At 42.8% G+C, this 26,501-nt stretch overlaps 1 protein-coding gene across 1 annotated transcript in view; it reads left to right on the top strand.

Annotated features, from left to right (window-relative positions):
* Positions 1-25,491, top strand: part of LOC104403412 (calcium/calmodulin-dependent protein kinase type 1D) — a gene marked incomplete at both ends in the record, with an annotated part of 82,787 nt that extends 57,296 nt beyond the window's left edge. The window contains 2 exons of the mRNA XM_010011544.1: positions 22,039-22,177; positions 25,365-25,491. Coding sequence (XP_010009846.1) covers positions 22,039-22,177; positions 25,365-25,491 — 266 coding nt within the window. The remainder of the gene's footprint in view (positions 1-22,038; positions 22,178-25,364) is intronic.
* Positions 25,492-26,501: the final 1,010 nt, after the last annotated feature.

The following is a 26,501-nucleotide window of genomic DNA, read 5'->3' as shown; positions in this document are numbered from 1 at the left end:
GGGGTGTCAGGGCTGGTCGTGGTGCCTCTGGTCCTGGAGGCTGTGCTGGTTGCTACCCTACCCGGGCAGAGAGCCCTTTGCCGATCCCAAGTGAAGTGTAGCATCTGGTGGGTAGGAGTCAGTGCTAAGGCAGCATCCTGTGCTTCCCTGGTGGTGTGAATTGCTGCTCAGTGGTGAGGGAGGGAGGAGGGAGTATGTTGGGAGGAAGCTGTCACGGATCTGCCTCGCATTGCTGCTCGCAGTCCTACGCTGGCTGAGTCAGAGCTGGCGGGAAAGGCGAGACACGCGGGTGGTCTCTGGGAGAAGTCCTCACCCAAAAACAGGTTTATGAGGAAGAGGGAACCAACAGGACCCTGGGCTAAGGGCTGCGAAGTTGAAGGGCTGTGCCTGGTGGTACGAAGTGGATAAGGGTGATGAAGACTATGCTGGCAGGCTGTGGTGGGCAGGTTTGGTGTGCTGTCCACACTCCCGGGCACTGTGAATTTGGTTGGCCATTAGGAGGATCAGCCTTCAGCATGGGCTGAGAAAGTGGAGCCTGTTCAGCCTGGAGAAGAGAAGTCTGCGTGGAGACCTCAGAGCAGCTTCCAGTATCTGAAGGGGGCCTGTAAGGATGTTGGGGAGGGACTCTTCATCGGGGACTGTAGTGATAGAACAAGGGGTGATGGGTTCAAACTGAAACAGGGGAAGTTTAGATTAGATACAAGGAAGAAGTTCTTTACAGTGAGGGTACTGAGGCACTGGAACAGGTTGCCCAAACAAGTGGTAAATGCTCCATCCCTGGCAGTGTTCAAGGGTAGGTTGGACAGAGTCTTGGGTGGCATCATTTAGTGCCCATGGCAGGGGGTTGGAACTAGATGAGCTTAAGGTCCTTTCCAACCCAAACCATTCTATGATTCTGTGATTCTATGATTCTGTGGACCAAGCTACCACATTCGTGCTACAGAGAGCAAACAGGCAAAATGGTGTGATCTCCAACACAGCATCCAATGAGTTTCCCTTTCTTGCTGCCCTTCAGCCCTTGAGTTGTGGGCTCAACAACACCCACATGGCCATCCCAGTGCACACAAACACTGCTCTCATCAATAACACTTCTAAAAAGTTCTCCAGGAGCTACTTAAAATGTTTATATCGTTCTTGGCTCAGAGGTACAAAGCCAAACAGGGTGAGCTTTGAAATCAAGCTTATGTTCAGCAATAATCCAGAGAAGAATTAGCAAAGACTTCAAAGTTAAATTAGCCGAGATAGCATGTCAAGCTATTGAGTTTCAGTTTAGCAGCGTGCCAAAATATCTCAAGATGTCTCATATGATGTATTTCATTGTTCCTTATAATATGAGTAGTAGGAAAGTGATTAAAAATAAGACTGCATCCTTCTGTTTCTCTTTGATTTACTGTCTAAAAATTCAAGATGTTTAAAAATGTATTTATACTCATACATTTAGGCTTCTGCAGTCATTTATTTTACTATGCAGTTTGAAAGTGATTCAGTTAGGCAATTAAGGTTCTAAACTAAATTGTCACCTACAAAAAAGGATATTCGCATGTTACTTATGGCATCCATTTCAAGCTGATTTGCCAGAGAGAAACATGGGTCTTTCTGTTTCTTCCACACATCTTTCCTAATAATTCTTGGAACACTGACTAATTTGAGATGTATCTGATGGAGGAGTAGAGTTCTTGGACTTAAGTGGATCCCTATGAGTTTTCTGACAACATCTCCCTGATAAAGAGAGAGCCTACAAGTGCCTTCAACAGAGGAAAATACACAGTCTTGTGAGTTTTGGAAGTGGTATCATGTGCCCCACAAACAGCTCAGCATTTCACAGTGGCTGAAACAGAGAGGTGTTTCCTTTTCTAAGTATAGAGTGGTTATTTTGAGGGCTTGACAGGGGAATGTAGAGTTTCATGCATCACCCACGATGTTTGAAAAAGCATTAAGATATTGAGACTCTCTGCGACAAGAAGTACAGAAATGATTTAAGAGACTGGCAGAAATGCCTGGGAAGAGTTTAAAAGAGCTCAAGAGGTTAGTTTGACCAAGTGATGATTAATACGGGATGTGTTATGCACAGTATCTGGTGGATGCAGACTGCTAAAGGAGGAAGACTGGCTGCTGTTTGAAAACTGTGACAGACCTTTTCTGACTGCTCACCCTGACTGCAGGTGTAAAAAAGCCAGGAGACCTGTTTCTGCAGCTCTATTAACCTGCAATAGCAAGTACAGATCTGTAAACCTCTATCTTTCTGGAGAAGACACATCAGCAAGAACCCAGTCTAGGATAAACTATGCTCTGGAAGGATGTTTGGGCTAATAGCTGGCATGTGCATGTGGGACGTTGCTCAAAACCATTGAAGTCACTGTGAGTTTTTCCATATGCTTAGTGAGCCGTGATTCAGGCTCTTGCTGAGGTGGGGAGAAGGATGTATCCACTTTTTTCAGGGAAAAGCAAATACCGTCTGCAGAAACTTCTGTTTGGCAAGAAATTCCAAAGAAAACTTTGGAGCTCGTCTCTCCTGTGACATTAAGTTATGGTAATTTTAACATATTCTTCTGAATTTCAACAGGGAGTAACATGTGCTCCATAAACAGCTCGGTGTTTCCCGGTGGCAGAGAAAAGAGGTGTTTGTGATTTCGGTACTAGCGATGGAGTTTCCATACACCCTCAGAAGGAGGAGAAGGAGGTTCTGACAGGGTTTGTGTTACAGCAGCAGTGCTGATTCCAGTGAGAGCTCACAGAGGATGAGCGGGAGAATTTGGGAAGGGTCCCACTGGGTGCAAGGCCTTAGGAAACAGCCACCCAAAGGATGTCAAAGCTGAGGTTTCCATGGTGGTGCTGGTGTTGAGACATCTGCCTCGGAGAGTGTGACAATGGTGTGACAGCAAGAGAAGAATGAAAGAAAAGGAGATTTTTATGGTAAGTATGAGGACACACTTCCCTAATAGTTGAAGATATTCTCTGAATGAGGTGTGAACAGCTCTGGCACTCAAAGCTGAACAGGGCAGAATTGGGGTGCAATCCTGCAGCTTCAGAGGAAACGATCAAAGCATTGATGGACAAAACGATGCAAGAGTTTTTCTCCCCAGTTCTATCTTCTGCAATTTGAAATTGCCTTTAGTGCCAAGAAAATTAGAACAAAAACTGGCCAATATTGCAGATGCTTTGGGTGTGATTGCCTGTGATCAGTAATGGGCAATATAATGAATTTCCTCCTGAAATTTTACAGAGCACATTCTATATTTTAGAGAGGAAAAACTGGGCTCAAGTTTACTCTTCTCTGAAAAGCAAGAATTTTCTGAGTTGCATTTATCTTCAGGTTTTACCACGTTTTATAAATGGCTTTGTTCTGTTTTCCCAAGTAGGAAAATTCACTCTGTAAAAGAAAATTCTTTCAGGATCTAGTCTGAATATAGAAACTACTTTTGTGCAAATTTGAATATAAACTTAAGAGACAAACCTCTTGAGGGTATTACATCAATCTCAAAGTTAATAAGCTGGAAGAGAATGCATTTTAGATTTTATATTAACTTCCTTCAGACTGAGAGTCATTCTTCCTTGCACATCAGTTTCCATCTCATTAATTTATTAATAATTAAACATGAAAAATAACAGATCTGTTATTTCTTACGTAATAACAGTCTATAGATTTCTAATTAACCAGCCTTAGAGCAGCAAGAAGCAGTTCCTCCAGCAACTGTTGCTACTATCAGGAAATTTTAGTGGCAGATAAAGAGTTTAACTGTTTTTCTGTGACAGAACAGAGACCAGAGGACAACTGAGATTTTTCTTAGCACAAGAGCCGTATCTGTGAGGGGACCCTGGGGAGCATCTCCCAGCATCCTGAGCCCATGTTTGCACTCCCCATGGATCCTGGCTTGTGGGGCAATGCAACCTACCCTCTCCTGGTTGGAAAGCCTGAAGGCATGGATGAGGAAGGATCTGTGTCTGCTCCCAGCCTGGCTATGGGGGATGCTGTGATGCTCTGTGCTGGCTTAGCAATGGCACAGATACATTGGTCTAGCCTTGGAGATCTCATAAGTCCTGGAGCTCATAGATAAGACAAACAGCAGAAGGCAACATGAAAGCATTCAGAGGGGGAAAACATGCTTTAGGGCACAGAAGAAGCCTGTGGTGGTGTCAAAAAAGAATGCACAATTTTCAAACCCTAATTTTGCCTGTTCCCAGGAGGAGCTGTCTTACCAGCCACTCTCCAACACAAAAGCAACCTCCTGTGGTTTGCTGGCAAGTAAGTTGTTAAAGGTGTATTTCATCTCGTGATCCTGAAAGCACTTTCTGATGTAACTTTGCCCTCATAAATAATCCTCTATACAGGTAATTGAGAATCACATTCTCAGATTATAGCTCCCAATGCCCCAAGTGCCTCTGACTAAAAAGATTTTAGTCCATGAAAAATATCCCTAGAAACTCTGCAGATTGATCAGTATGCTCTTTTAGAGTCATTTAAGGAAAATATTTCCTGGCTAATAACTGAGAGGACAGCCGTATATATAGGGTGAAACTGCAAAAGCTCTTTGGCCATCTCAGATTCTGCCTGCTAGAGCAGTACTGAGGCTCCTCCTGTGGGGATCACAGAGAAATACAAACGATGAAAATACTGGAAGCAAGTAGAAAAGTGGCTGGGGAGCAGGAGGAGCATCACCAACTGACTGGTGAGGGGTGAAAGTCTTAGCAATGAATCAGACAACGTCCCTGGCAAAAGTATAGAACAAAACCAGTATCTGTCCTCCTCCCCTTACTGCGAAGCTTCAGAAACTGCTGGTTTGTTTCTGAGTAACTTTTCTCCTATGTGCTTTTTATTGGAAGCAGTGGCACCAATGCAGGCTGAAATCAGGATTCTGTGGGTTTGGGTTTTTGTTCAGGGAGACGCAGGTGGGTTAACGATGCTGTTTGAGCTCTAGGGAAGTCCTGACATCCCAGGGTTTAGGCTTTGCTGCCTTCCAGAGAGCAGCACTGCATCACCTTTCTGAGGCTCAGGTGTAACTGTTGCCACCTTTTCTGGGAATTGCATTTACTCTGGCCTTCTGGAGAGGACATACTGCCTTGTCATGATTTTTCTCTGCTCTTAATTAAGACTTCTCATTTCATGTCTCTGCTCCAGGAGATGGTGCCAGGCTGTGACCTCCACCCTCTCCATAGCAGCTTCGAGGTTGGTTACCCTTCCAGAAACTGGTGATGATGGGGTTTTGATTCCCTCCTAGAAGAGATGCCAGGGGAATGCCTGAACCAGCAGTGATGCTTAGTTCCAGCATCTGCTTTTTACTTCTTTTCTTTTTGTTTTCTTTATTTCCAGAGCCACAGATACAGTTCTCTCTCAAAATATATGAATTCATGGGGGAAAATGGTGAAGCTTTCTAAGAATCAAAACATCAATTCCATAGAAATGGAATATGAACTTACTTAATACTTTGCTCTTCTTTTTCCATCGTAGGAGGGATTTTTTTTGTGTGTATGTGAAACTTTATTCCACTTCTAAACTTGTAAAAAAGAGGCAAGAAATCAGACAGTAAATGCATCATTTGTGCTTTGTGGGCAGCTCACATCTACAAATCAATGGCAAGATCTTCTCTGGAATTCCGTATACTCAAATTTTACTTTTGCACATCTTATGATGCTTAATTTCTCTTCATTTATGCTCTGGACCAGCCAATTTAGCTCAGCATCAGAGGAAGTCAAGAGCCCAAGAGACGAATTTTAATTAGAAGGCAATCAAGCCACCAGATGGCTCTCTGATGTCTTAAATCTCCACTTGGGTGAAATAAATTGACTTTTCACGAAAACAGTGCTAGAGTAAATATTAAACAATGCCCCAAGCTGAAACATAAAGTAGTTTTTGCATAGTTGTGAGAATAATTTGTAGACTCTGAGGCGTTTGTCAGAGTGTTTTATTTGTTTAATAAAAAGCATTAATATCTGAATCACTGCTCACTTTCGCACTCTGCCCCGTGAGCTGTTCTCAGCATGGCTTTTGTTTAAAAATATTTTTAATGTCTGGGTTTAGTTGTACCAAATTACAGACGGTAGAAAAATGAATTAAATCTTCCCAATTCTCAGTTTCGGTGTTGTGTCCCTTATGGCAGTTTGTGGTCTGAACCCCCTCCCGCACAGCTGAATGTGGGATGAGCCTTTCCCAGGTAGGATGATGAGGGCAGGGGTTATGAGAATCAGTTATGAGCAGAGGTGGAACATGGTACAGAAGCAGGGTTGTGAGATACACTTTGAGCATCATCAGTACCATAAACCAGGAGAGGCCAGAAAGAGAAACCTCCATCAGAGTGAAAAGAGAAGAGCAGCATGGCAGAGAGGAGGCCTGGGAAGTCTGTCATACCCGATTCACTGTACTGGGACCTGCTGAAATCAGTTGTATATTTTTCCTAAGTGGTTGCAATCGTCTTTCCCTGCAGCTGGGGTCCTTTGCTGAGTATCGGTGGGATTGTGTCTATCCCATGTCCCATCTGTTGCTTGAGGACCTTAGGGCCAAATTCAAAGCCTGTTTGTAGTCAGGGAACAAAATGCCTGTTGGCTGCAGGGATTCAGCATTCAGCATCTCATGCTCTTCTCAGTGTGAATATTGAAACTTGCCATCTTGCCTTGGTTGGTGGTTGTGGACCAGGCGCCAGCAGAACTGCCCCAGAGCTGCTGCCCTGCAGGGTTTGCATCTGCTGCTGCAGAAGGGAATATCCTAAACCACGGCTGACTGTTAGGCAGTGGGTTCAGCTGCTGTATCTCTTTTGGCAGCTCACTCTGAGTTTCTAAATGATCTACATTTTTGTGCCTATAAATAACGACAGCAGCAAAAATCGTGACTATTGTTGTACCGTCTGTCTGTGGAGCAAGCCCAATCTTGTGATCTAACTGCCTCACTAAGGAGCTGCTGCTTCTCTTGCATGATTTCGATGTATTTCATATCAACCTCATCTTCTGCCTCTGCTACTGAGGGGTCCTGCTGTCAGGGTGACCAAGAGAGACACTGCAGAAAGCTGTAGATCCCAGGGGGATCCCACACTGGAGGGACAACCTGGTTGCAGCTGCAGTGCCATTGCCCCTTCCACATGGCTGGGGCAGGTTTGTGGTGGTTTCTGCATCATCTGTGTGGGACATGAATGCCATGGTCATGCAATGGACATGTCAGACTGTCTGAGACCCAGCACCTGGAGTCTCTTGTACTAGACCCTGGGGAGCTGGGAGGTCTGTTCTTGCAAACTGAGGCATTTTCAGCTATGTTTATTATTCTACAACATTATTGCCAGTCCATTATATTGCCAATACCCGCTTGAATCTGGAGACACTGCTGTTTGTGGGATGTGTTACTTTGGGGTCTGTGTCCTTAAGGAAGCTGAACCATAGCAAAAACTGTGATAACGCAGCTTGGTTTTGCATCTTCAAACGGGGCTTTGGTCAGCTCTGAAAGTCAAGTTAAGCTGGTTTTGTGTCTGAGCTTGGGAGCACTGCGATAACTAACTGTTCTATGATCAGGCATTCCCTTGCGGGAGGGTTGGGCACTTCCAGCCTCAGCGTTCAGGTGGCGACAATGAACATGGGAACATAAGGTAGGACATTGCAGCACAACAACAACAACAATTATAACAAAAAACCCCAAATCATAAAAATATGAGCTCCATTTTCTCAATAAGTAGTTTATTTTAATGGAGTATTATACAGAGGTGCTTTTAACATACTGGAATAGCACTTTAACAAAAAGCACTTTAACAAGTGGTTTCAGCCTGGTGCTTAACAGCTACAAGCAGGGGGAAACATTTGGCATTTCTGTTTTCCTAACCTCCTGAGAACACACCGGCAAGATTCCTCTTAATTGAACCCTTAAACTTTTAATGCAGTCCCTGGACTGATATGCATTTGCCATATGTTTTACTTAGCTGTTAAATGGTTGACTAAGGCCTTTACTTGGCCTGTTAAACTGAATTGATGACATTTTAATATTGCACAGGGAATACCACAGCCAAATAGAAAACAGACATCTGTGGTGCTGAGACGGGTCAGTCCTGGTGCTGGGCTGAGGAGCTGGACCAGGGAGCTGAGTTCTTCAAGCCGGAGCAGCATAAGTAACACAGCAAGAGCAAGAGAGCGTTTTCAGCAGTGGCTTTGGATGTTCGTACCTGGTTATAACTCATTATTTAAGAGCTGTCTCAAAGCACTTTATAAATCATCAGTGTGAAATCTGTTTTCCATACTGGTCTGTAACAAACAGCTAAAGTGAATGGCTTCTTCCACTGCATAAATATACCTGGTTGCCTGCTGGAGAGGCAGACAAACTCGGCTTGGTGATTTTCCAGTTAATTATGGAAGACATGGGCTAAGATTACCATCTAGTGAAAGCAGGATGAACATATTTCTTGAAGGGATGAATCTGTCCCCCTCCAAAGGTTAAGGGAACAACTGGCGTTCATTTTAATAGACCCCTTTCCTGCTCCATGACATTAGCATCCATAAGGCAGTCACGGTGCTGAGTAAGTGTTTTGGCGCTGAGGGAGCCTTGAGTTATTTTCTGAGAGGTGGAACATTTTCAGAAGGATGTGTGGAAAACACTCTGTGGTTTAGGGTACTTTCCAAGAGTTGGAGCTATTGACTTGAATCCCCCTCTTCTCTCTTCCAGCTGGAGTGGAGAGTGGAGTTTGTGTCCCACATCCTGGGAACTTTCCTGCTGGCAGTTGGCTGCATGGAGAGTCTTGACCTCTTGGCAGCAGCAATAATGGGTTATCTGAACCATAAATTTGATCATAGATCCCCAATTCCCTCCCAAGGGACTTAGGTCCCTTTTGAGATTCACCCTTCAGTGACTTGCCCAAGGCTGCAGAGGAAATCTCTGGCAAAGGTTAAACACAGCTCCCCACAGCTGGAGCTCTTGCCTTGGCCATGCTTTTGTGTTTGCAAGGGAGTGCAATGATCCCGCATGTCTCACACCTCCCTAACACACACTGACACAAGGGTCCTGGGGAGAATTATGGGGTTATGTGGTAGCACTTGTATCATACGTAATTACTGCAGTAATATTAATTTCTTATTAATGTCTTTACCATGGTTGGTGTTAATGAAACCTTGCTTCGTATGCAGGCAACCAAGGATAGCCTCATCAGGTCTGAAAGAGGTCAGACTACCTAGCTGTGGATATTTACTCTCTTAGCACTTCTCTTTGGTCTCTTCCTTTGGACCAGCATAATAGCAGTTTACTGACTTGAATGCATTGGCTTAGGGAGACTCGATGCCTCCCTGGCAGTGCCTGGGTGGAGGGCACTGAGTTTTAATACCATTTCCTCTATTTTCAAATCTCAGAATCACTCCCATGCAGATAACCAGTTGCTCAGATAATTTTGCCCTAATACTTGTGCATCAGCGTGCAGACTCCGAGGTGCTGGGAGGCAACTGCTTGCCAAATGCAGGGATCCTACAAAAGCTGTCTGGTGTTATATGCACATACAAGGCACAGACTCTTTAAAAGCTAAAATAGGGCATTCTTCAGCTAAGTGCATTGGGCAGGCTCTGTGCTGCTCAGATCTCCTCTATACTGCATAGTGACTGGAGTAGCTACTATAGATAAGTTTTCTGTAGATAAGGTCTGAGCCAGAATAAAAGTCACTTCAAGCAAATTGCTCTGCTATACAAATTGCATCATTACCTTGCCAAGTGCTTTGTGAATCTTAGGTGATTGTGGCCTTGCTTCCCTGTCAAACCCCAAATTAACTCCATTTGAGTGAAATCCTTCCTGCTGTAATCAGTGCAGCACCACTGGCATGTCCAGGTCTGTCCCACTTGGTATTTGCCCATTGCTCGTCAGATGCTATTGCCAAATGCAGGACACTTGGAATGTCTGAGCAGGGCTTGTGAGCCCTGTAGCCAAAGTCTGTGTTTCATTTCTGTCCATGAGTTTTTGCAATGTGTTTTGACTACCATATTAGCAAAAATCTGAAGTGTCTGGCTGTTTTCTAAACTCCCTGCTATCCTTGGTGTATAAATCACGCAGCTTAGGAGTACGGTGAGGCTTACATTTACTAGATTATTGTTTGGGTTTGATCTAATCATTAGTTTTGGTTTGGGATGGAGGAGGAGTTTTAGTTTTCGCATAACTCAAACAAACATACGAAACAGATGCTGAGGAGCCAGGACTGGCAATTAGTAGTATCCCTATAAAATGTAAAAGGAAGACTAAAACATAGTTTTTTCAATCATAGCTGAATCCATGAAGTTGCGTTTTGCAGGAATGTCCATGATCTTACTAGGTTCTATACTGGCCAAATTAAGTAGACAGCAATTAAATGGTAATGCCAGGGGTTCCCTATGGGATGTACTGAGCTGTTATGGTGGCATTTCAGACCAACTCAGCACAACTCTTTGCATCCCCCAGGAGTGGGATAAGGTCCCAAACCATGTGTGCTGGCTTACACCAGCGTGCCTGGCAGAAAGCATGCTCTTGTGGTGATCTCCTGCCAGGGGCCTCCCCAAAAGCAGCCAGGCTGAGCTGTAAGGAGCAGTTCAGTGGCTGTAATCTGAAGCTAATGCAGTTTTACAGCTTGTATTTGTGCTGTTTCTTGGGACTTGCTCATGAATGGGGGTTTATAGGGCAGTTTAAATATGAAATGCGAAGCATGGGGGAATTACATCCCTTATGGCCCCCAGGAGGTAGAGCTCAAGGAATAACTGTGCACAGCACATGGCAAATTGTAGGAAGCAGCAAGTTTGTGTTGAGGCTTCTGGATAGTCCTGTTGGATGCTTTGGCTTGAGGGAGATGAGGACCATGTCCTCACTCTTTGCCCACTCTGCTTTGGGGTGGTGCTTCCCAGGAGCTGCCTTTGGGGTGCCACTGCTGGGAGAGGGATTTTTGTGAGATGGACAGGAGTGTCACTGTGCCCTGCCCCAGCACCACCACCATCCACACACTGATGGTCCTACTTTGAGAACATGACCAAGGAGTTTGCTGTGAGATGGAGAAGAGTCTTTGAACTGTGCTGTACTGGGCTTTTGGTGCTGGATGTAGCTCCCACAGATTACAACATCTGACACAATCTGGTTCATCCTTTCTCCATTGTTCCAGCTAACTTTGATTATTTGTTGTATCAATCATGGGTTTGCTTTTTTCAAACACCAGCTTTTATGGTTTGTCACTAATTCACCTATTAAAAGATGACAGAAATAGACACAGCGATGGTAACACAAACTCATAAAATACTGAGCATGAACTGTAAGCATTTGCTTGTTGGCATTGATTTGCTCTTCTGCCTTGAAAATAAAATTCCCATGGAGCTATTCGGGTTGATTAACGAAGAATTAGCTGCAGACTTTGGTATTCTGTGTCAAGGCAACCGCATAAAGTGCTAGAATAGACAGCAGCCTTGGAGAAATAATGTATGAGTGGGTATTTAAAATCTCTCCCAAGGCCATGGGTCAGTCCCAGTGAAAACCAGAATGCCTGGCAGTCGGCCAGCCTGGTTTTTTAACACACAGGAGCAAATAGCTACCTTTAAAAATAACAGATGCATAAAATCTTCCCTCTTTCGCTGGAGTCCTCATTATTAGCGTGAACATGTGTCTGTTTTCATCTGTGTGATTAGATTCTTGGAAGTCATCTCCGTGATGAATTGATAATTTCCATTAGAAACATCTCAATAGCCTGGGCTAACTCAGCCACCAGTAAGTCTATAATTGAAGAATTATTGTAATAAACCCCAGGGCACATTTGTTTTATGTAGGACATTCTGGAAACTTTCTCTTCTCTGTACTATGCTCCTACTGCATCTTTTAGCAAATACTTTCCCTCCAGGAAGGGTGGGTTTTTTCTTTCAAAAGGCAGTAAATTCAGCTATAGCATAGACTGGAACCAGTAAATGTGTGGCTGTGGTACCTGATTTTAGTGTTGGACAGCCAACATGGACTGAGCAAGCACAGGGTGTCATCAGGATTGCTCTTTCTACTCTCTCCATGCCCAGCTGGTTTCACTCATGGCTTCCCAGCATTTTTGGAGGCCATCCTTTCTGCTGATGAGTTTTGCCTGGTCACTTCATTGGCTGCTGATGGCTCCCCATTCTTCCCATCTCGGGGATGCCATGGACAGCATCTCCTTGAGAAGCTCATCCCACAGTAGTTGAAGAGCAAAAATCCCATGAGCCTTGGTGCTTCACATGCCCAACTTCTGGGGGTTTGGAGAATATCAGGAATTAGGACTAGATGCCTTTTGTACATCATAAATCTTCCCTCAAGGCCGTGAGAGAATATCTGTGCTGCCACCCTCCAGCCAAACCACAATAAATCAGAGGGTCCTCCCAGTCCCTGTCGTGCCTTATCTGTGCAGAGGGCACAGCTTGGAAATGAGCTGTTGCTAACAGGAGAAGGCAGCTGGTGATCTGCAAATAAACACAAAGTTTTAGCTGGGAGTGCTGTTGCTGGCCTGTCAGCAGTGCACAAGCAGCATCATGAATCATGTCTACTCACAGGCGTCATGCACATGATGGTAAGATGATGGTAAGAATCATCAGATGTAGCAGAGTGAACACATGATGTTCAGAAGAGAGTGGTAATTGGAAACTCCATATTCTATATAATCTAATATGTTTGATTCAGTATTGTAATTCAGATACTTAGCACTGGTCTGTTTCCTGTCCAGGATTGGCCAGATCATTACTGGTGCAGAGGTGAGTGAAGATACTTAACATGTTAATTTAAGTTTCCAAATGGAAACCTGGAAATGGGCATCACTCTATATGCACTCAGCTTCTAGTTAGCTCTTAACAGAGGCTGTGAATATCATTTTTATTTGAGAGAGAGAAATAGCAGATAGAAGCAGGAAAAACGAAGTTACCAAAACCTAAAAAGAGTAAGGTTGCTTTAATATAGCTAAAGAGCCTGCAGGTGGTGTTGAAAGGGATCCAATGACAGGACGTCAGAAATTATCACTGGAAAAAACCTCAATTTAATTAGTCAGTGTGTGTAATTAACCACCGGACAAAGCAGACAAGGGATTAGTGGTATCTTCTAAGTCAAGCCTGGCTACACTACTAAGCGATAGTCTTTTGCCCAGCCGGGAGCTATGGATCTGAGGCAAAAATTGTACAGTCTTTGTTTTGTCTGGGGTCAGATTAGATTATCATACTGGCTTTAAAATCTGTGAATCTGTCATATTTGATTTTAAGTGAATGAATCAAAACACTCCCTTACTATAGGTATGCACATTCAGACCAGAGTTGAGTGAGTAATTCAGTAATTAATTTGATGAGCACAAACATAAGAACATGAGCACCATTTCATTGGGTAGTACCAAAGACTCCGCTGTTCCAAGATTGCTTTTGTTTTAAATCCGGCTTTTGTTTTAAATCCACCACCTGCTATTTCCACATTTCTCATCTGTGGCGTGAAATAATTCTTTATATTTCTCTTTCCATGCTCCATCCTTTTCATGACTTTGTAGAGTGCTTTCGTGTCTCCTCTGTCATCTCTTTTACTTGTAAGTGTGATCTCTTTTCATGGAGAAGCTCTCTGGCCCTCCCAGTGGAGAGAAGCTCTCCACTTCCCAAGTTTGACTTTTGGCCAAAGTGTCTTCAGATCATCAAGTTGGGATTTGTCTGAATGAACACAGAAATGGATGTTTATATTCCTCACACCCTGAAATGTGCCCTGAGCAGCATCATACCATAGAAATGCTTCCTTCCTTGTGTTGCCCGAACAAGATGTGGGTGGTAACTCTCATACAGGTGCTTATTCTGTAGACTTGCAAGATTGGGTGAGATGAACTTTGTCGAGAATGTTGAAGTTGTGAGTGTACCGTGGATGTTTAGGGGGACATTATTTTCTCCTTTGCACTCAGTTTTCTCCCAAACCTTCTGATTGATTTTTCATGGCCACGAAGCATTTCAGGGAACTGTCTTGATAACTCCAATACTTATTTCCTCATTTTTATAGATTTTTTATATTGTAAAATTGTGCATGTACCATGAAATGGGCTTTTCTTTGTATTTACTTCAGTTACTTAAGGAATATTTCATTACAAGCAACTAGAATTTTGTTTTCTCTTTATCAATTCTCTGCAAGTTTCTCAAAAGTTGAAGAGCACATTAGTGGCTTTTTAAATATATGTATAGTTGTAACTTCAGAGCTCTTTCTGCACTGAGGCAAGTGTTACTCATTATTATCTTAACACTGGCTATTTCCATGATGACATCTGCCTGCAAACTTGTGAGAAAGCATGTGGAAATCAGACTGAGAAAAAGGAATATGCACACAACAGCAGATTTCTGTTAAGTGTTATTCACAGAAAAACTGGGCTGTTTAAGTTCCAGCTGAGACTGAATTTACTATACTTTTCTGTATTCCTTTGTGATATTTAGATCAATTCTTAGTGCTGCATTTATCTTATATTTCATAGTTGTTTACTATACATTGCTAATTTACAGACTCTGCCTTCGATTACATTGGTTCTCATTATTTTTAGATCTGTTCTTCCTACTTAATGCTGGCAGGACATTGAGGTTGGTTTCCATTGGAAAACAAGTCATAAGGAAAACAAACCCAGCCTATTAGTCCCAAAATATGACCTACTTTTAAATTGCTGTCAGGTGAGGAATCTCCTCCAGATTTTAACTATCCACTTATTTTATGGAGAGCTGGAGGAATATGACAGCAGTTAGGAAATACATTGTTCCAGCCTTCAGATACTGGAAAATGTATTTTGTGTGGTGGCTTGCCTACAGAGCTCTACTTTTCTGTTTTCTCGAAGCAAAGTGAGAAAGGTTGAGGCAACAAAATCACATATATTTAAATATATATATTTAAATATGTATATTTCTATATATACAATGAGCAAGAGTGGTTGCACTGATTTTGCTGACATCTGAAATAAGGAAATTAATAAATCAGAGAGCAATTGCTTCTTTAAAATTAAACTTTGAGTTGATAAATGCATACTGTGCATATTTTAATTACTTTTTTTAATGATCTTTTTTTCACAGTGAAACCTGTGGTGAATCCATTGTATGGATTGATTCACATGTGGTGACATCAAACTGTTGACTGACATGGTTGGCACAGTTGAAAGACACCACTGCTGAGCTCCAGCATTGCCTTTTCATTTGATGCAAAGCAATGAAGAAAAACAGGCTGAATAGCCAATATATATGTTATAGAATCAGAGAATGGTTTGGGTTAGAAGGGACCTTAAAGCTCATCCAGTTCCAACCCCCTGCCGCAGGCAGGGACACCTTCCACTAGACCAGCTTTCTCAGAGCCTTGTCCAATCTGGCCTTGAACACTGTCAGGGATGGGGCAGCCACAGCTTTTCTGGGTAACCTTTTCCTCTGTTTTTACCACACTCCTTAGGTCTCTTTTTAAATGGCAAGGAGCACACTTGAATGTGATCACACTGCTAATACTCAATGATTCCTTGGCTCCTGTGGAGGTGCCAATCAAACTATAAGAGCTCAGAAGAATGGAAAAGATGTGCTCGTCTTCTGCCCATCATTGTGTTTATAGACCTCAGCAGAGCGCTAGAGATGTGAAAGTTTGATACAGTATTCCTTAGGATTTGATTGCATGGTGGGTTATCAGTGCAGGTTACTTTACTGTAGATACGTGCCTCATAAATAGTGATGGCAGCACTGTGGGAGTGTTGTGGTAGCTGACAGGTCCTAGGTCTCCTCCACACATGGCTGCCTGGGAGAACAAGCATAGATGGACGCAAATGGGCTGCTGGCATTTGAAGGGCTGTCATAAGCTGTCAGTCAGTAATATTTAGTCACAAAAGGCTTAAGAACCTCATGCCCTTTGTCATTTTGTTGATATTAGTTCTGCCACCCTATTTATAGCTGATGGAACCAGGGGAAATTTTGAATACAATATCAGATATTTGAATATGGAATAAAATTTGGAATAAAACAAGACAGCATCAAACTAAGAAAATCATGGACCATGAAAGACCTCCGCAGTAGGGATTCTGTGAAGGACAATGTGGTCTCCAAAGATTTTAACTGCCAAACTACATTACATCCCTGAGCTGAGCTTTCCAGAGACTTAAAGGTCTAGTCCTAGTGGAAACAGAGGTCTGTTCACCAAAGCACAGCATCATTACAGCTGCTCAGCAAACGTCATATGGCACTTCTGGTGCAGGGAAGGAGCTGTTCTGGTTTGCCCAATTTGGTTCTGAGAGATGACCACAGCATTTTTGCCCTAACTTTTCCAAAACAACCCCTCAGGTTGGGGAGTGTCGCTCTGGTGGAGCCACCATCACAGTGGTGATGAAGGGCTGAGGAATCATCAGCCCCCCCAGAATAAATCCCAAAGGAATATGCCATTGAACAGCACTATCAAAGGAGCGTGTGCTAACACCCATCCATCCCTCTCTATCACAGGCACACGCTTGTGTTCTAGAAAAGTAAGCCAAAATTAATACTGCTTTCTTTCTTTGGTGCCTTGGAGCTTTATGTTACCATCGGATTTAAAAGTGGGTGATTTAAAGCTATAATAACAAGGAAAGTCCTTGCCTTGTCCAAGCTGTGTATTTTATGATGTGCTGCAAATGAAAAAGCCAGTGCAGTTTGCTGAGATGTATACTGAATAAGGAAAGTCTCTGTAGGATATGCAGTATTTCTGTAGCAATATCTGTCCCTGACTGATTAACACCTTAGATTATTGGCACAAGGAGAATTTTAATCACGTACTTCTATTTGCAAGTGGTCAGGCTGAATAATCATAATGTTCCTTTCTGGGTCTAAAATCTATTAATCTGTTTACTCATTTTCTTTTTATGTGTTCCGTTGTTTGAGCAGTGAGATGAGGGCAGCCAGTTTCTCTTTCCTTTTGAGCAGAGAGCTGGCCAGATTTGCTTTCTGGTTCTCATGCAGAATGAAGAGGAAGTCTAAAGCCAAACAAAAAAGCCCCCCCTTAAAAACAAAATACATTTAAAATATTGAGATATTTGTATTAATATTAATTGCTTCATTAGAGAGAAGTAATACTCAAAGCCAGAACTTCCCATGAATGGTCCATTCAGTCTTTCTTTCCTCATACTTACAGCTTTATGCCCCAGTGGCTGAGTTATGTGGTTTTTCTGACTTATATTGTAGGAAACTGTGAACGTGTACCTTCTGATCAGAACCTGTTCACAGTTGTAGGGTAATGCTCATATTCAATTTATTTTTCATATTGGCCGGGGATGCCTCCTGCACCAAATGTCTGAAATCAGCCCTCTTTTCATTAGGCATCCCTAATCTGCAGGTTTTAACAGTACTGGTGTGTCTCTGGAGACATCTCTGCCTTTCCGTGCTGATTCTTCTAACCCAACATGGTGGTGCTTTGATGGCTTATCCAGTGGAGGCTGGATGATGGCTTGCACTGCAGTGAAGCATCTGGTGAACTTCTTCACGCACTTCTGGAGGCAAAAGCCTGCAAGCTCTGGATACCTTTGATGGGATTCTTTGCCTAAATCCATCACTGATGAGTTCATCAATAAGACTTCTGATAAAAAGCAGTTAAACTGTCAAGCAGTAAACAATCCAGAGCAATTCCAGCCTGTACTCCAAAAGAGACAGAAAGGGAAAACATCAGTGTTTTGCCAAATGGCAAAGAAGTCAAAATGATAATTCAGAGGGTGTTGTTTTTCAAGGTTCTAAAACAAGCAGAAAGGTTCCAACACTTGATACCAGTGGGAGACACAGGGGTGAATATATTCTGTACACACAGGTGGTACTAACAAGAAAAAAAAGGTAACATGAATACATTAATATCAATACATGACTAACATCTTTTTAATTCCAGCATTTATTTGTTCTTTTATTCATGTATTTATTTACCTGAAGGCTAACATATGTAGGGGTATTCCCTGCCAGGCAGCCCCACTGTGGTGATGGTTTGACAGGTACCTGGTAGTGACCTGCAATATGTGGGTGCAAGTTTCACGCCTTAGGCAAAAACATCAGAAATCCAGAGAGACTGGCTCTTGATTTGTGTTTATGAGTTTAGGAGCCTTAAATTACAAGGGAGTTCTTGTTTGGTGCTCATCTTTCATCAAAGTGTGCCTCTGAAACTGCATGTTCTGCTTTCCTGGTGGTACTGCAAAGAAATTGGTCCCGTCAGGAAAAGATTGATCATGTCCTTTCTCCATACCTGCAGTAGGGGTTGTTCTGTCAGTTTGGCTCTTTCCTGATGAACTTGATGGGGAAATGGGTTAATGTAAAGGAAAGGTGTAATACTAATGCTGAAATATTTCCTCATCTCTCCCGAGTTTTGTCCGTAAACTAAAAATTGCAAAAATATAGAAACTGTAGTGACAAGGACTGACACAACCCTTGAACTTAGCCTTAATAATGATTAGGACACAGTTAGAGTGACCTCTTCTTTGCCTGTAATGAGGATTATAAGCTCTTTGAGAGTCCTTTTATACTATCTGATCCAGCTCAGCTCCTCCAGGTGCTGGGCTTTCCCTATGCTGCTTGGTGTAGCAGGGGAGAGCCAGTTTGGTGGCCGAGAAATGGCCAAGTGATGGAGCCATGCACACATTGCAGGCGATCCCATCAGGCATCCATACAGAAGATGCAGCTGCGGCTGCTTTGCTCATTTTTACCCAGCTCTGAGCCCCTGGGCAGGGCAAATGCCTCTCAGGATCATGGCATGACACTTGAGCTGTTCCCAGGGCTAAATGCTTTTCAAGTAACTGCACTTGGCTACTCCTCCTTTGACTTTTCCTTTGCCGGGAACCAAGACTTAAATCAGCAGGGAAAAAGGTTCCTTGTGCTGTTGTTTGGGGCAGTGTGTCCAGCCCTATGAGCCAGTGCCAGCTGCAAGACAGGAGCAGTCCTCTTCCACTAATGAGAAATTCCTCCTACTCTCTCTTAATGGTCAGAAAATGTCGTCTTAAATTTCTTTAAGACAAAGACCTAATTCTGCTCTTACTGACTGAAGTTTCAACTCTGCCTCCTGTTCACTGCTCACAATTGCCATAAAGAGGGCAAAGCTGGTGCTGCCATTAAAAAAAAATAATAATCCCATAATAATAAAGATTGAAACAAACAAATTGCTTTGTGAGTGCCCAGGTCTGCTCAGAGCAGGATGCCAAGTCCTGTCTCAGCAGGGTAGAGAAGGCTGGGACCAAGACCAGCTTTACACAAGCAGGCTGCATCACTGTGAGTTTAGAGCTCAAATGCTCTCCCACAGCTGCCTTCACTGTTTTGCTCGTGGAACAGCACTGATTTACGTCAGTCCTTGGGCACCATACAGGGAGCAGCATTCCCAATGACATTACGGTTGAGTTAACCCTATTTTGGAGGAGAAAAGCCATATGGACATAAACTCCATATGGAAAGTAGCCGTGGCCTTGGGTGCTGAGTTGCAGAGCATCCCTGGGAGGTGACCCCAGCCATGACTCTTGCCCACAGCAGAGAGACTCTATAGGTGACCACAAACATGCAGTGCAAATCCGATGTACCACAACACAGAGTCACCACATGAATAAATAGGAGCACAGGATCCTCAACTCTCTGCGTGTACCTGGGATTCTGTTGTCAATCTGAATAAGCAAGTGGCTGCAAACTGACCGGCTGTTCCTCCTGAGTCCTTGGATTAAGCTCTGGTTTGCAATGCATCATTTAAGAGGTTGCAGATATTTTCCATGTGTTGAAATAAAATTATAAACAGATTGAGCCTGGGTACAGTAGATCCACGGGACTAAATTTGACTAAGAAAAGCTTTCGATTAAAGAATGAGGCTTAAGGGGTATGTGAGCGGGCATGGGGGGAAATTCTGTCATTTTAATGAGAAGTAATTTGTGGAAGTGTATTCTGCAAACATTGAAGGAGTCCTGTGCAGGAAAGCATGTGATGTAAATCAGTATCTACTAAAGCAGTGCATCTCTTCAATACAACAAAAGTAACTGTATGAAACTGCAAAGCAGCACGCACTGCATTTTCATGGGGAATGTGCTGTATTCAGTCATATTAATGACTGCGTGGGCTCCATTTTCAGTGCAATCAATCCATGGGAAACAAAAGGGCTGCAGGGGAAGCATAAAGGCAGTCAGCTAATAGGAGCCAGATTCAATAAAACTGTATCTGCCTACAGTGAATGGCGAGGCAGAGTTTGTGTCTGTTGCCTTTGTCCTTGGCAAGGCACGCGATGGGTTGGGCAGAGGGTGAAGGGCAGAGACGGGCTTGGAGGAATACCCTGTGTATATACATACCTGTGAGAAATACAACTCCTGTTGTGAGAAGCTAGGGAATAAAGGGTTCTAATTCAAGTTTTTCTGTGCAATGTTCATCTCGGAGCAGGTTGTTATGTGATGGAACTTCTGCCTGTGTAGCTTCTACCTGCCATGCTTCCTTCCCCACTGTGCCATAAGTCACAGGCTCTCCAGTTCAACATGGTACCAGGGGCTTTCTCTTGCCCCACTATCATCCCGCTGGTTCTGCTCCAGCCTCTCTCTGCCAGCAGCAAAAAGCAATCCCTAAGAGCTGCTGGTATGGCCTGGGGTCTCCTGGGTGGACTTCAGACCCTGACTGAACTTGCCTTTACTGCAGAAATTCAATTTAATGCCAATATTTCAGCAAGCTGTTTGGTTTGTTTGCCTAGCACTTAATAGGAGGATTATCTGGTTTATTATTTCTTCTTGCAAGGTTGTTTTTAATTTTCAAAGTTGAATGTGTTCATTTTCAGCTGTAGCCTTCTCTGCCATTCAGGCTCCAAACTTCCCTAGGAAGTGACTTCATGTCATTATTCAAGCAGATTATTTCTTGGAGTAGCTGAATTACCCAGTGTTCATATAATTGCAAGGTCCCAGTCCATATGTATTTAATGACTGTAATCATTTATTATTTTCCCTTTATGAGGTTTGTTTTTAAAGAAAGTTTTACTGTGCTATTTATGATATGCTAACTGGTGCAATTGCTGGAAAAAAACCGTATCACATACGTTTTATTTTTTAATAGGTTTTGCTTGTTAAAATGGAAATCTTTTATTTATCCTAGTAGGGCAGGTTTTTGCTGACAGTTTTATTATTTCAATTACTCAGACATTTCTTTCCTCTTTTGTTTCCCCAGATACTCCTCCAGGGAGTTTTAATGTGTCCATTCTTTATTTAAGATTGGGTTTAGAATGTGTTGTTTCTAGCAGGGCAGAGGAAAAGTGTAATATAGCAGACATTAAATAGTGGGATGCCAAGGTTTTATTTTCTTTCCTCTTTTGACTTGTGGAATCCTTTCCCCATTTGTGTCATCTGGTGATTAATTGCACTGATAATCTGCACTCCCTCATCAATAACTGTCTGTTACCGGTGCCGGGCAGAGGCTGTGCTCTGCCTAAAGAGTTTGTGGCTGCTGATAAATGAACATAGTTGTAAGAGTAAAGGGAGGGCACCTCTGAGAGCATTTAAAATTGCCAGAGAAGCAGAATCCTTTAATAAACTAATGCTCTGTAGGTACTGGCAGCAACTACTGTATGCATTTCATTCACCAGTGAAAAGGGGAAAAGGAGAATCATAGAATGGTTTGGGTTGGAAGGGACTTTAAAGCTTATCCAGTTCCAACCCTCCTGCAATGAGCAGGGACATCTTTAACTAGACCAGGTTGCTCCAAGCCCCATCCAGCCTGGCCTTTCTCCAGGACAAAACCCAAGCCTTGATCGCTGGAGTGAAAAGTGAACCCCAAGGGATCATACAAGTAGGGAGCCTTACAACCTCCATGGGCCAGCACCAGTGGGAAGGGCAGACTAAATTCACCTATACAGTGTAGGAACGAGTGTGTGCTCCACTGGCTCTTGCTAGGATAGAGTTGTGATTTCCCTCTTCAAGTGCTAGTGAGTCTTTGACCACTCTCTGGTGTGCAGTGGATTTTATTTTCCATTATAGCGTGACCAGTCCTTGGACCATCAGAAAACCAAAACCAAATGCTTGTTGGGACAGTGGGGAGCACCCAGAGCTCCAGACAGATGTGTGCTCAGGCTACCTGTAGCCAGTGCATGGCCTTGACCACCCTTTGGCAAGGTAGAAAGCACATGGCAAAGCATATCCTCACCCTTCTGCATCCCATCATGTTTTCCAGAGTGTCTGGGGGTGAGCTTTTTGACCGCATTGTCGAGAAAGGGTTCTACACTGAGAAGGATGCCAGCACCCTGATCCGGCAGGTCCTGGATGCTGTCTACTACCTGCACCGAATGGGCATTGTGCACAGGGACCTCAAGGTAAGACCACAGCATGACTCAGTCCTCCGGGAAGTGTTGATGAAGGTTGTATAATTACATGAGTCTAAGACATTAAGTCCAGCCTCCCCTGGGACTGGCTGTTTCAGGAAGGTTTTGCAGTAAGAGGGATGCTCTGAAGCCTCCCCATGTAATTGGTTTTAATGAGGACTTTGCAATCAATGCTGTTACAATGGGAGTTCTGCACAGATGGGTGTGGGGAAGAAGTCATTCATTAAGACTTGCGATGTTACATTAAGGCAAGGAAACTCAGCTGGGATGTGTTTACTGCTGTAAAATATCTTGCAGATCTGCTGGGCTATATTTACTTTTACTTAAAAATAATTAGTAACAATAAGCAGTGTGGGAAAGTTGAATAATTTCCTATTGTGCTATTTGGACACCAGTGTTTTTGAAGACACTGTTAACAGCAAGGATTCTTCTAAGGAACAGTGTGTGTCAATGCGATTTTTAGATAATTTTCCTTTCAGCTGTACCATGTTATCACATCAAAAAAACCCAACCCAAATAAAAACATTATTTCTGTATTGTTTCTTTCTTAAATTGTCATTAAGATAAACAAAAAGGCTCGGATTTCACAACACACAGCTAAGCCTCCCCATCTTTAGTATCTTAAATGATAAATTAGCAGAAGACATTAGAAAAAGATACAAATGTCAGACAAAAACTGTGGGTTCAGTTCCTGAGCTGTTTAATTCTACCAAGATTTACTGCCAGAAATGAACAATTCAGTGAATGAAATAACCTCTAGTTGTGTTATGGAGGGATGTTCCAAACAAGAATTTCCTTGGATGTTGACACTGTGGCCTTCAGATATTCTGTTGTACAAGCTCTTAATAGCATTCCTACTTTTGTAATTTAGAGGGAAGCTGTAGCTCTCACTTTAAAACAGATTAATCTTACTAAAAAGTTCCTATAATAAAATATGAGGTCTGGTAATTGGGAAATGGACTTATCCACAAATTACTTTCAGAATTTATGTAAGGACATGCTGAATTTAGATCAAACCAACCTTCTCCAGGGATATTTTGGGGCAAAGACTAGCTTTTGTTCTCTCTCTTTCTTTTGTTCTCAAGTCTTTGTCAGTATCTTATCAGTTCTTAAAATGGCTCATAAAATATGGTATATGAGGAACACCTGCGGAGAATTTCTGTTAGCACAAACATACTGTGATGGCAAAAATAGGGAAAAAATACCAAGATAAGCATAAGTTTCAAATCGTGATCCCTAAAATGAAATTCTGGGAAAGAATCCACTCTATAAAAATACAACCCATGAAACATCTGTAACAATTATTTATTGTAATTATGTGTTATTCAGATACCAGAATAGTACTTGCTGTAGCTGGGAAGAGCAGATCTGGGCTCCCAAGTCTCTAATCTAAGTAACACAGCAGCAGATAACAAGAGATGGAAGCAGTTGAGGTCCAGGGAAGTGCAGGATGTACAAAATGACTGAAAGGTTCAAGCAGCTCCTCTTGGTACAGAGCCACTTCATTAATGCTGTTTGAATTAACGAGCTGGAAGGACCAGAGGGTTTTTAAAGTAGTTTTAAACAGATTTTTAATGGGTAGGTTTCTTAGCCTTACTATATATGAATAGGTGGGAACCTGAGGTGAGTTAGCAAAAATTGTTGGGAACTAATTGTCTTTCCCTTAACACCAGCTCCACCAACCCCTCAGCAGGTCAGAAATGCACTAGCATAAGTCAGGAGTAACTTCAACCAAAGGCAGACAATGGAATAAAACTGATTCATGTGGTGCCTGAAAAAAGTGTCAGCATTATAAGAGCCAGTTAAAGCACTGAACTTAGGAGGTATCATGAAAAAGAAACATAAATGGTAGAACTTCATAATTATTTTTATGAACAGGATTGTTTCCCTGTTATCCTCAGTCCCAGCTAGCTCACAGCTGTGGGTGCAGGTCCTCTCATGGCCATTGTGTCCCATGGATAAAGCCATCACTACGTGGGTTCATCATGCAGGGGCTGGGGAGCCAGAGAGTGCTTTAACCTCCACTTGAAGCTGAACGGGAACCTCAGAGTAGAATAGGGGCAATGTCAACCCCAGCACTTCTTTGTTTCCCCTTTTCACAGAGCAGGAGGTTGTGGCGATAGAGGAGGGAAGACAGATGCTGGTGCTGTTGCACTGCCATTGTTCCTCCTTACAAATCCAAGCTTGGATGTGTCCCAAGGAGTTGATGATGCTGTATGACTGCAGCTGGAGCACACAGCAGGCTGCTAGACAAAATGTGTTGCATGCCAGTATGCATTTTTACCAGCTTCTGGGCAAAATTCTACACCAGGGTTATGTTGAAACATTGGGTATCCATCACTTCGATGATGAAGACCCCAAGGTCTGAGCGATGCAATGGCACCCCGTTAACACCAGGCTGTCAGAGTGCCACAGATGCTGGCCCTTTTTGTGAGCCTGGATATTAAGTAGGAGAAGTGTGCTCTCACAACACCTAGTGTAGCAGTAGCATTACAGATGGAGGACTATGGTGTTGCAAATGGAGGCTGGTTGGGCTCTCCAACCTGCCTGACACTGGTATAAAGTCACAGGGCTTTGTGGCGTGAGTCTTGTTTTCTCTCAGCATAAACAAGTTACTGTACTTGGTGCTGTAGCATTTTTTCCTAATTGGCTTTAGCTAAAACATCTTTGCTGTAAGTCTGTTAACTGTAAAGGCATTTCCTCTCTCGTAGCAGTTTATTTCCAGTGGAGAAGGTAAAAGTATTCTTTAATACCTAGTGTTTTCCTTCTCCTTTTTTTTTAAGTGCTGTATAAACCAATTTAATTACACTACTTGGATTTACTGTATTTACCTGCTTTCAAATGAATCCTGTTTTATCATTATGAAACAATAATATGTCAGACACCTCACAAGTAAAGCACAAAACTTAGTTCTTACTTGACATGCCAAAGGTGAAATTTGTTATCACAGGAAAGTTACTCAAAGCCCAAGGAATCAGCTTCTTCCATTTGTTGCCATACAGAAGTCTTAAGAGAATCTCCATATAAGTTGTAAGAGCAGGTCTATAGGATTTAGGGGAACCAATTTATGTTAGTGTATGATGTAACTAAGGATTCTATTAAATGCAACACATAAGCCAACAGATGTTGTTACTGAATGTACATATTCAAAACCCATTTTACTTGTTCTCTTTTCTAGCCCGAGAACCTGCTTTACTATAGCCAGGATGAAGAGTCAAAAATCATGATCAGTGACTTTGGACTGTCAAAGATGGAGGGTAAAGGAGATGTGATGTCCACAGCCTGCGGGACTCCTGGCTATGTTGGTAAGAGGTTTGGTTATATTGTCTGTCCACTCCTCCCAGCTGCCGTACAGACACATAGTGAAAAGGAAGTAATACTTGTTTTCTAGTGCCACTACATAATGCAAACGAGCTTTTACAGATGTTCATTAGATATCAAAAGTTGCTGGTGTTCTGTCTTGTGTGCTTTTCTCCTTAGGGTCTCAATCCTGCTCTGGGTTTCTGGGGTTGACTTCCACGATTTTTATCCATTGCAGAATGCATCTTCTCAAAGGCACTACCTGTAGCTAAATCAGGACACATGAAGAATAACCTCAAATGTATTGATTCTGCAAGCACCTTTAAGACCAAGAAGCTTTACCTAATGTAGATATTATTTTAATCATAAAGGATAGCATTTTCCGGATTCCCCTGATAGAAGAAATTAAAATTTAAGAGCTGTATTTCGTAGAACCATAGAATGTTTTGGACCATCCAGCTCCAACCCCTGCCACGGGCAGGGACACCTTCCACTAGAGCAGGTTGCTTCAAGCCCCTGTGTCCAACCTGGCCTTGAACACTGCCAGGGATGGGGCAGCCACAGCTTCTCTGGGCACCCTGTGCCAGCGCCTCAGCACCCTCACAGGGAAGAATTTCTTCCTGATATCTAACCCAGATCTATCCTCTTTCAGTTTATTCAGACATGGTTTATGTCCTAACATTTATTCTTTGCTCTTTCATGTGTTCAGCAGTAACTGTACCAGGCTACTGATTAGCAGTGTGTTTACCAGCATCCTTTTAAAAAGTTCAAGTAAATGAATATGAGAAGGGTCTGTTTGAGCAAACACTATTTAAAAGGCTCACTTTGGGCACAAGACATCCAGAAAGCCTGTGTCTCCTACGATACCGAGCTAGTCAGCTGAGACAGTAAAACGAATCTCTGGGGTATCCATGGAATGTATGAAACTAAAATTACAGTGGCTTCCCCAGGGATAGATCTGTCTCATGTATTTCCAGCAGGAAAAACAATGTTTTCCAGCAGTCAGAGACTCCTT

This window comes from Nestor notabilis, unplaced genomic scaffold (assembly GCF_000696875.1).
Source record: "Nestor notabilis isolate BGI_N333 unplaced genomic scaffold, ASM69687v1 scaffold1443, whole genome shotgun sequence".
Lineage (NCBI taxonomy): Eukaryota > Metazoa > Chordata > Aves > Psittaciformes > Psittacidae > Nestor > Nestor notabilis.
Note: the sequence above shows the minus strand (reverse complement) of the source record. Positions and strands in the feature narration are given on the sequence as shown.